Source organism: Monodelphis domestica, chromosome 1, assembly GCF_027887165.1.
Source record: "Monodelphis domestica isolate mMonDom1 chromosome 1, mMonDom1.pri, whole genome shotgun sequence".
NCBI classification, from domain to species: Eukaryota; Metazoa; Chordata; class Mammalia; order Didelphimorphia; family Didelphidae; genus Monodelphis; species Monodelphis domestica.
In genome coordinates, this window is record NC_077227.1 from 483535838 (window position 1) to 483547290 (window position 11453).

At 41.3% G+C, this 11453-nt stretch overlaps 1 protein-coding gene across 1 annotated transcript in view; it reads right to left on the bottom strand.

Moving 5' to 3' along the window:
- Window positions 1-7789, bottom strand: part of COL9A3 (collagen type IX alpha 3 chain) — a 55534-nt gene extending 47745 nt beyond the window's left edge. The window contains exons 1-4 of the mRNA XM_007475579.3: window positions 7267-7789; window positions 5785-5853; window positions 2237-2272; window positions 863-934 (exon numbers count right to left, since the gene is read on the bottom strand). Coding sequence (XP_007475641.1) covers window positions 863-934; window positions 2237-2272; window positions 5785-5853; window positions 7267-7332 — 243 coding nt within the window. The 5' untranslated portion in view covers window positions 7333-7789. The remainder of the gene's footprint in view (window positions 1-862; window positions 935-2236; window positions 2273-5784; window positions 5854-7266) is intronic.
- Between the last annotated feature and the right edge of the window lie 3664 nt (window positions 7790-11453).

Sequence of the window (11453 nt, forward strand, 5' to 3'; positions counted from 1 at the left end):
TTTCTTAAGATTCTTCACCTGAATGTCAGAGGTGAAATGGTGCAAGGGTAGAGAGCAAAGGGGAGACAGAAGAAGAGGAACAAAGAGGCCTGGTTTTTGCACCCATCTAAGCCCAGGCTTTAGAGCTAGAATGGAGCTAGAATTCTAGATGGAAATATTCTGGAAAGGATAAACCCTGTCCTAAGGACCCACATCAGGTTTCTCTGGCTTTTGCACTCATCCAAGCCCAGGCTTTAGAGCTAGAATGGAGCTAGAATTCTAGATGGAAATATTCTGGAAAGGATAAACCCTGTCCTAAGGACCCACATCAGGTTTCTCTGGCTTTTGCACTCATCCAAGCCCAGGCTTTAGAGCTAGAATGGAGCTAGAATTCTAAATGGAAATATTCTGGAAAGGATAAACCTTGTCCTAAGGACCCACATCAGGTTTCTCTGGCTTTTGCACCCATCCAAGCCCAGGCTTTAGAGCTAGAATGGACCTTTGAGACCTTGGTCCCTGGATAATTAAGAGTTGGCTCAACTTTAAACTTTCTAAGGAGAGGAAAATCATAGTTCTTATGCCTGCCAACAATCTGCCAAGCAATCACAAATCAGTGGTTATTTGGATTAGAGCCCAAACAACTCCCAAATCTGGAGACTTCCTGTAATTTAGCTCCAGTTTTCCCGCATGAATGGGCAATGGGAAAAGAGAATTTCTAACTCACTCCTGGAAGCCGTTTGGAGAAATCTTGGGGCCCCCGCAAAAGAATTGGATTCCATGCAGGGCAAGGCAGCATGTTGCCTTACCTGGGACAGGATAGGAATGTGGGGAGGGATGGTGAACCCCCAGAAGGATAGCAAAAGAAAGAAACTATGATACTTACATCTACACCTGGCAGCCCAGGCAGCCCAGCTTCTCCAGGTTTCCCTGGCTTCCCTGGAGATCCTTTGGGACCCTGAGCAAGAGGAAAAAAAAGTAGGAACGAAGACAATCTAATTCCATGTGATGGGCCATAGTGCTTGGCTCATGGTTGGCACTTAAAAGTTTATTGACTTGTGTCCTCATGGGATCTTGTGCCTTTATCCCATGTCTTCTGCAGAGGCTGTTGGGTAAACACCTACTATCTTCCTAGACATAGACTACCTCTTCCAGCAAGGAAGACTGGTCAGCTTTCACCCTTGTCTATACGGCCAAGCCTGACCCTAGATGCATCATCTGTCCAAGATTAATGCACCTCTCCCTCCTTTCTCCTTCAGTTCTCTGTTCTAAACTCCTCTGGAACAGCCTCCTAGAATATAGCAGGGTTAAGATCAAGGAACCAAGCTCCACCTTACTCTAGTCATGTTGTATCTCAGTGTTTTCATATCCTAGATTTTCTCCTCTCCTTTTTCACATTCTTCAGTCTCTTTCAGGCATCTAGGTTGTGGCTTTATTCACTATAACATCCCTAAGGGTGGGAACCAAGTCCCCCTTTAGTTCCTTTTAGATTTACCCATTCTTATCCCTTTTCCCTGGGCTGCAGTGCCTAAAACTGAGCTGAGCTCTGAAGCCAGTGGTTTAATGACCTTTAGACCTCAAAAGCCAGCAAAAACTGGAAGTCCCAACCTGCTGGAGTTCAAGCAGCACATTTCCTGCCTATAAAAAGGACTCCTTTAGCTAAAAAGATTGAAATAACTCATTGTCCCAGTGAAAACTTTCCCAGTGCCTTTTCACTAGGAGAATCTGAGGTCCTTCTCCCTGGACCACATTATTCCAGGCAATGGATCAAATGGGTACTACAACAGGATAGCAGAGTCAAATTAGATAACATTTGTAAAAGTACAGTACCTGACATAGATTAGGTTCTATATAAATGCTTATTCCCTTCCCTTTCCTAGGAAGCCCCTAGACCAAAGAATGTAACAGACTCCCATCCATGAAGTCTTTTGTTCCCTAAGTCTTCCCTTCCTGCCTTCTCACCTTGTCCCATGCCTATTTCCCCTTTTCTGTCTCAGTTCTATTTCAAGACACCCAATACCCATTACTCCTGATTTCCCTAGCCTGGGAGAGGAACAGAAACAACGAGGTTAAGGACTGTCCTGCCACACTTGATTCTACATCAAGTAAGATATCCTGGATAACAGATCAACAGCACAGTCCCCCCAGATGATATAGCTCATTCCCCTCACTCCCCTAAATGTTTCTATCTCTTTTCCATATGCCTCCACTATCAATGCCTGGAGGATAATGGCAGTTACTTAATTAGAAAGACACTTACCGGGGGGCCAGGAAGACCTGGAGGACCATCTTCACCCTATGACAGAGAAAAAAGCAACACATATCCAAAATGTTAAAGACAGATCTAGCCCAGCTTCTCTCCTGCCTCTCTCTAGATGTGGAATGGAGGTGTTTTGGGATGCCCAAAGCCATCCTGGGAATCTCATCCAAGCTGCTTCATTGATGGACACACTCTAAATTTAACTTCTGTGCATTTTAGCTCTCAGAATAGGGAGAGCAGGATCCTGAAAATTTTCCAAGATGGAATCCTCCTTGACCAATTCAGAAATAAGAGGCTGGGAGCTAGGTGTCACAGGTACAGCGGAGATTTGGAGAGTCTAGCTGTGGATAGCTGTTGGCACAGACATCTCTTTGCTCTCAGGCTCCAGGGTCCTCCCATTGATTATTCCATCTCTGAGAGAAGATTATGAATTGATTGATGCAGGGAAGTTTAGGATATGCAGCTATAGGAAAGATCATTTACTAGAAACAGAACAACATGAATAATGACCAGAAACAGGACCTGGTTGGTCTAGTCATTAATTTATTCAATTAATTTTGCAAAGCAATTTGGGTGTAAATCCCCAAAGTTATTAAACTATGCATATTTTTTGAACGAGTGGGCACATACCATAAGGAATGAAGGCAGAGGTAAATACGTACCCTATATACACAAAAATATTTGTAGTACTTTTTGCAGCAAATAACTAGAAAGAAAGCTAGTATCCATCATTTGTGGAGTGACTGAACAAATTATGGTGTACGAGTATCATGAAGTGTAATTGTGCCATAAGACATGACAAATATGATGGATTCAGAAAAATCTGGAGAGAATTGAATGAACTAATGAAAATTGAATTGAGCGTATCCAGGAGAATGATTTACATAATGATTACAATACTGTAAAGCAAAACAATTTTGAAAGATTTTGGAATTCTGATCAATGCAGTGGCTACATATGCCTTAGAGGACTGAGGGTGAAGTATGCTCCCCATCTTTTGACATTGAAGTTATAGACAAGGGTGGCAGAATGACACATGTGTGATGAACAACTGTGAATGACTTAGCTATTATCAGTAATGTGCTTCAAGACTCATGATGAAAAATGTTATCCACTTCCAGAGAAAGAACTGATAGAATCCGAAGGCAGATTGAAGTAGACTATTCCTCACTTTATTTTCTTCATGGGTTTTCTTTATGTGTATTCTTCCACAAAATGACAAATATGGAAATATGTTTTGTATGATAGCATATGTATAACCAATATTGAGTTGCTTACTGCCTTGGAGGTGGGGGAAGGTAGCAAAGGAGGAAGAGAATGTGGAATTCAAAAATGTTAGAAAACAAACACCAATAATTATTTTTAATGTAAGCGAGAAAAAAATAAAATATTACTGGAGAAAAAAAGAATGACACATACATTATCAGATATAGCCAATGTGCAGGTTTTGCTTGATTGTACTTTTTATTTTGAGAGGTCTTTTATTTGGACAAGAGGAGTTGGTGGGTAGTATTAGTAATATTTTTTTTTAAAAAGGGAAAAAGGCAAAAAGCATCAATTAAACATTTGAAAAGTATATATATGAGTGTAGAAGGAAATTCTTTTTATAGATTTTAAAACTATATATAATAGAACTTCTTTCTTTCAATAAAATTTTCTTTTCTATTCTTTATGCATTAAAATGTTCATCTTTGCTGATATTTTTAAGGCTCACAATAAAAAATAAAACTGACATTTAAAAAAATGGTCTGGAAAAATTGCCAACTATACCTCTTTTCCCAGAATTGTCACTCCAAGTGCCCAAATTCTTCCCTATCTCCCAAGGATTGGAAAAGTTATAGATGTAAAATGTTCTGTCTGCTGAAGAATAATATCTGGGTATTCATGAATGTCTCTCACTGTCTCCCTTTCAGCTCTGTCTGGGAGTAGTAATTCATTCCTTTCTGAAAAAATACTGGCCTCATGTAGAGTGAGAAGAGACAATTATCTATCTACATTATGTGACTTTGGGGATTCAGAAAAGCCTGTATATCAAGATTATTTCCCTCACTTATCTCTATGTTTAAAATGCCACCATTAAAACCACTGCCCAAAATGAAGACATGGAAGTAGGATATTATACCCCAAATGTTTATTTTGGGGAGTGGTTACAGAATAATGTTACAAAAGCTATTATCAGCCATAGACATCTCAATTCTCCTTTGTTTATTGGATTAGCACTAATGGAAGACTGAGGAATAAAAGAAAAGAAAGGAAGAAGATATGAGTATGCTAACCTAGAGGACTAATTAAGTTGGAGGTCCTGAGCAATAAGGCCACTGGAGGCCCCTCAGGGACTAAGAAGACTAAAACTAAGACCAAGAGAAGTAGGAGAAATGAGGGGGTAAAAAATGGAGCACAGAGGGAAGTCAAGGGATCACTATGTTTCACAGTTTTGCCAAGAACCATCAAAGATTCAATATGGCAGACCTAAATCTAGTATTCCCAAAAGGCCAAGACTCTACTTGCCAAAGGGACCTTTCTTTCATTCGTATTGAATAAGAATATTTTAGAATGAGCCCCACCTCCCACTTTCCATTTCCTGATTCCATTCCATACTGAAGTTAGCAGTCTGTCACAGTCTGAAAGCTCAAGAGACACAGTCCTTTCTCTATTAGACCTACTTGCTGCACATATAGGATAGGGGCTAGATACAATTAAGCCTCTATTCCTTTATAAAACCACAGGAGTTACTGTGGTAGGAAAAATTACCACCTAGAAACCTCCTCTGTGCTCATTTTCAGGAGCTTGCTTTGCGGCTTACTAAACGTGGTGGTTTTACTAAAATGGGAAAAACCAAATTCCTTAGTGCCAGATCCAATGTCTGATCAGCAAAGATTTGGTGATGGGGTGGGGGTTGGGGCAGGGATGCAGAGACAAAGGAGATACAAATGACATTTTCCCAGAAATGAGTGATAATATTTTAAGGTGTCTATTTAGGTGGTAAAGTCTAGTAATCATATCTACCCTTACACATTTGGGCCCCCCAAAATAGATGGCAATTCTCTCCTAAATTCATCAATAAGAGGTCTTTTTCATAGCCTTCTCCTGAAACCTGCTAGTAGCAAAAACTTGCAGGCCTTATAAAGAGAATACATGATGGTACCATTGCCCCCAATCCCCACCAAGGGAAATAAGTTCAGTCTGAAAACCAGCAAAAAGATCTAGCTCTTCTCTTTGTCACAATTCTCTTGAGACACGTGGTACTTAAAGCAAAGCCTCTTTTCTTCCTGAACCCCAAATCCCTAATTCTTCCTCAGGTCAGAGATCAATTCCTCAGACAAATGCCCCGTGACTACAAATTTTCCCATCTTAGAAACTCTGTGGCAGGTTTGACAATGTTTAGGAAAATACTTTCTTTTGACTCTTCCATTTTCTACTTGTAAATTCTATTTATTGAAAATGATTAATTTCTCAATAAGCACTCTGGGAGCCTATGTTAACTCTCCTACATTCTTTCCCCTTTGACTTCCCACTGACATTTTTCATTCTACTCTAAGAATACTCACATCGATGCCGTCTTTTCCAGGAGGTCCAGGAGGTCCTTGAGGTCCAGCGGGGCCCCGGGGTCCCACTTTCTGATATGGGAAACGGAAAGATGGCATCAGATAAAAGTCCCATCAAAGACAGGTAATTCCTTGACCCTGTCCACTCACATTCCAGCACAGCAATCAGCCAACTAGCATTTATTAAACTCCTACTGTGTCAGGCACTGTGCAAAGCGTTGGGGATACAAAGACAAAGAACGGTCCTTGCTCTTAAAGATCTCACAGTCTAATAACAGTCTAATAAAAACATGCAAGAAATTAAGAACAAACAAGACAAATTGAAGGTAGGCTCGGAAGGAAAGCACTAAGGTTAGGCAGAACTGGGAAAAGATCTTAGAGAAGGTGAAATGTTAGCTGAGTCTTAAAGGAAGCCAAGAAAACTAGCGAAGCAGGAAAGTTTTTAGGGTTGAGAGAATTCTCCATCTCATGATGGGACATCTGATGAGACCTGAAGCTGAGATAATTTCCCCCTTTAGAGCTGGCTCCTTACCAGACCTGCCAGGTAGACAGAGTCACCTAAAAGGACAATGGTTCAGCCCAAGCCTCTAGCTGGCTCCCAGACCAGGGCAGATAAAACACTAACAAGTGCTGAGACCACCTAAACTCGGAGCAGAATTAGGCCTGGCAGGTGGGGGATGTCTAGAGGGCTGCACAATGCTGTCTGTGTGCCCTGAAAGAGGCCTCTCTGTCAAAGTGGCTGAGGTGTGGAATATTTTATTTTTATGCTTTGGTAAGAGAGAGTCTGTACTGTGGCCTGGGCTCCATAGGGAACCTGGTCCAGCAGAGCAGTTCTGGGAACAAAGGTCTCATTGTAAGCCATGCCTGGAGAGCTGGGGCTCCACTCTCAGGGGTTTCTCCAGAAGACAGGAGACATAGAGACGCCTGGCAGAAGGACTCTGTCAGACACCAGGGACTCCCAGGTGACATATGAATTAGAGCCCTCCCTGGATGAGGTGGGCACTCACTGGGGGGAAGGGTCGTGGTGCTGAGCGGGGAGATCCTTCCATGATAACAAGGACCTCCACTGAAGGCAGAAAAAATGGTTTGTTTCTGCATTTCCTCTAAATGCTGTTAAGATATTTAGACTGAACCAAGTGTGAGCTTAAGGGCAAAACAGGAAGAAAAAGGTTTTTTAATTCTCCTCGTTTTGTTTTTGTGAGTGGATGTGTTGGCTCTAATAGTATCACCCACTCTGTCTTCCCAGGAGATAATAAGTAGTCGTCTCTGGTCTGCAGAATGAAGCCATCCATTCATTCATCCATCCATCCTTCCCTCCCTACCCCAGATAAGGTCTCCAATTCTCTCTCCAATTCATCATGAAAAAATGAAAACTGGGAACACCTACCTGTTAACCCCTCCATCTACGACTAGGAGGGGAAGCAATATCTGCCCAGGTTAGTTCTTTCTCTGCTTTTGCCCCAAAGTAGACAAAAGAACACTTACCTGAGCTAAGGAGGTAGCTACAAGTTGACTGAGAAACAACAGCACCAGGACGGAGGTTCTAGCCATGACTCCTGAAGAGCTGAGCTGCTGCTGGCTGCCTCTTTTTGTGGGTTCCAGAAGTCTTCTCTCCCTCACCTTCCAGTGCCTGGCTGCCTGCCTGAGCCAGCCAGGCTCCTTTCTCAGCGTCTACCCGATCTTCTCCAACAAGGGGCTCACAGGCAAGGACAGCCTTGCTGGGGAGGGGAGGCCAGGTTACTGAGGAGGCGGGCTGGGGAGAGCAGGGGGCTGGCCATCGCGGTGAGTGGCACTGGGCTCTGAAAGGACACCCATTCACACCCTTTCACACAAGCACCGCATTCAAAGCCCCAACAGAGCCTTCCAGATCCCAGGGTGGGTCTTCTCCACCTCGAGATTGAAAATCAGGAGTGTAAAAATAGCCAAATAGAATACCTATTGAAAAATACCCAGAGGGCCCTGAACAGAGCTTGGGACATTTTTCATCAAGATGGTCTTTCTTTTCTTTTTGCCAGCCTCACAGAATTCAGCCAACATTCTTAGTCAGACCTCCTTAAATGGAGACTCTCTCCATCACAGCACTACTTCAAGGGGCCATCACTGCTGAAATACTAGGAAAAGTCCTGCCAGACAGCCCAGTGATCCTTTTAATATGACCCAAACCAGCAGTATGACCTTGGGCCCCACCAAATCTCCAGATCTTTGGTGGTGGTGGTGGAGGAGGGGTGGCGATCCAGATGTAGGAACATAAAAGTTCTTGATCTACGTTTTTATCCTGAATTTAACTCTCATCCACAAAAAGGGAGGATATTTTCAGGTACAAAGTAGAACAGAAAAAAGGATTATGTGTAAAATTATGATTTTCTATTATGTACAACTTGCTTTCAATATATAAATTCAACATCTTACTGTCAAAACTGTCTAGTTTGCCTGTACTCCCCTCTGAATCTCCTTCTATACCTTTCTATTCACTTAAAAATAAAACAACTTAAATTTAAAAAATTTTAAGTGTTTGTTTATCAGAAAAATTATTTTACAAAGGTATTTGAATGTTATAATATACTTTCTTTTTTTTTTAAATCCCTACTTTCCATTTCAGAATCAATACTATGTATTGGTTCCAAGGCAGAAGAATGGTAAGGGCTAGACAATGGAAGTTAAGTGACTTGCCCAAGGTCACACAGTTAGGAAGGTCTGAGGTCAGATTTGAATGCAGGACTTTCTGTTTCCAGGCCTGACTCTCTATGCACTGAACCATGTAATGATTAAAATTTTCTGAAGACTATACATTTATTTATAATTATTTTCGTGTGTGTGTGTGTGTGTGTGTGTGTGTGTGTGTGAGAGAGAGAGAGAGAGAGAGAGAGAGAGAGAGAGAGAGAGAGAGGTGGGGGAGAGAAAGAGAGAGAGAGAGAGAGACGGAGGGGGAGAGAGAGAGAGAGAGAGAGAGAGAACACATGATTCTTCCAGGGTTCCCTAGTTTGAATTTCAAAAGACTTAAGTGTCTGGTTGGTTGAGAGATGAGACAGTGTCTGCTAAGTGTTAAATGGTCCAGAGAGGGGAGAAAGAGCAGCTTGAGTTCAGGAAGAGAAAAAGCACTGTCTGCACTTCCTCTACATTTGCTTTATATAGCTGGTTTTCATCACTCCCCCTGGGACCATCTGATTGAACAGACTAAAACTTCAGTCCAGGTCCTGAGTCCTGACTTCTGGATACATGATCCATCTCATGGGGACTTCTGTCAGTGCCCGCCCAGGTCGCCACTAGCCACAGGTTCCCAGCTATTCAAAGAGTGAAGTTGGTATCAAGAATCAGTTTTCAAATGGAATAAGTGAATGCAACTTATATTTAATTCACACAGCCATCTAGCTGCCCCTATTGTTGCTTTTTTAAAAACTAGAACTTCTAGATCTGAGGATGAGACTGAAATCACACATTGTGACTTATTTCCCCAGAAATCTTTGGTTCACAAACCAAAGAACATGAAACAGCAGGCTCCTATGCAAATGACTCCCCCCAAATTTAGATGTATGTAAAAATATAAATGTATTACTATGTGTATATATTAATATATATTTACAATATATTATATACTATGCATATATGTATATTATATTATATACTGTATAATTGAAAACCCGTTACCCTAAAAAAGAACTGCATTTCCTGGGAGACCACTGACTTTTTGCCGTTACATACTTCCTGTAGACGGGATATTAGCGAGTGGGAGGTCCTCTTGGGCCTCTTTGGCTTGATTCCTAAAATACAACATTTTTATTATTGACATTAATTTTAATTTTTACATTGATGGCAACCACTAGTCAGAGAAGAACTCAATTTTTTTAAAGATAGCCTTGATAAATTTATAAAGCCATGTTTCTCTTGTCAAGGCTTTTGCCCCCCCCCCCCCCCACCTCCCACGACCCTCCTTGAGAACTCCAAACTCTCTACCAGAGCTGTTGCCTTACTCCTGATGGTTTTTTTCTTTTTATTTCCCCACTTTTTGCCTGGTTGCCCTCCCTACTGGCTGGGAAGACTCTTGGCTGAGAAGAGATAAGCCGCTTCTCTTGCCCATCTGCTTGAGCCCGTGTTCCTCAGCTGCTCACTGCTGCTTCTGGAATTGCTGCCCTTGATTCCACTCACTCCAGTTCTTGATATTCTTGATCCTGATCACTCCTCCTCCTACTTCGGTCCCAGCCCAGTCCCAGACTGCTGATAACTGCCTCTGTGTCTTCAGAACTCACAAACTTGGAGTTGCTCTCCAGGCAACTGGTAAAAACTGGGGTGTATTTTCCTTAGGCACCGATTAGCCTCCTAACTCCCTCTCCACGTGGCTGGGGAAACAAACTGCTTCCTAGTGTTTTACCTTGGAGGGGAAGGGAAAGGAAATAAGTTACTCTTCCAAACAGGAAGTAAATTACAAGCATGGTGCATTCATTGAAAGAGCAGTGCATTACCTATTTTAAACAGCTTCCAGCTTTAGGATGTTTTTTCATGAGTGCACTGATCCTTTCACTTATCTTGTCTGAGTTTCAGGGGAAAAATTCATCTCCCTATAACCCTTTGCTATTTGGGTCTGCCCAATCTCTAAGATTCTTCCAATTTGGGATTCCTTCACACTATCCTCAGCAAGGAGTTCTCCCTTCCTATGGGAGATCCAAGAACTCTGACAAAAGGAATCTGAATGAATAGAGAAAGGAACTTTAAAGAGACCGGAGTTGAAAATTTTAAGCCTTTTCAGACTCCGCTGTTTAATGAAAATCTCTGTATTTTATTGTATTTTGTTGATTGTTTTGTTCAAGACTTAATTTTGTTGTTTTAAGTTCATATGTTAATCTGATCAATACTATTCTGTTACACTGAATCATTTTAGTCTACTGGGTTGTAACTATTAGTTATATTCTGTAACCTTTCCCCTATGACTATACTGAACAAATATTATTGAATAAGCCCATAAAAAACCAACAGCTTTTCCTTCCTTTTTGGCTTTGTTAATTGTCACATAAGTAATGGATGGACTTCATCAAAACTGGTTACTATTGTATAACAATCTTTGGAAATTTTAATTAGCTAAATATCTTAAATTGATTTTAAGGGGTCTTCAAACATGAATTTTAGATTTTTTTTCAACAACTCTGACTGATCATTTTGCCTGCCTCTGAGTTACTTGTAACAAGAGGTAAAGGGTTCATTTTAGTAGCTAAAGTGAAGTACAATTATAGTCCCCATCTCCCACATTTGCAAAACTGTGAATGGATGGGACATAACAGTCTCATATCAAAGGAGCTGGGAAGTTGATCCCTGGATGGCTCCCAAGAGGGAGCATCTCTCATTTGTAACTCTTCAACTTACTATACCCTTCCACCAGAATGATCTAGATTCTTGGTGACATATTTAGACCCAAAATCAACAGTATAGAGATTTGTTTTTTTCTAGACTCCCCTGCCACATTTTTGTAATGATGGCAGTAATACATTTTAAAAAAATATTTCAGCCAAGGTTGAAACATTGCTACACCTGAAAAACTTGTGACAAATATCCATTAGCTTCTAAGGTTTTTTAAAAATGTTATGCAGCAGACTCATGTGAATCCTAATGATAGTAGGTTTGTTTGCTATTGCCATTAAATGGGCTATTATAACTTTGGGCTAATTGGGATAAATGGGCTAATT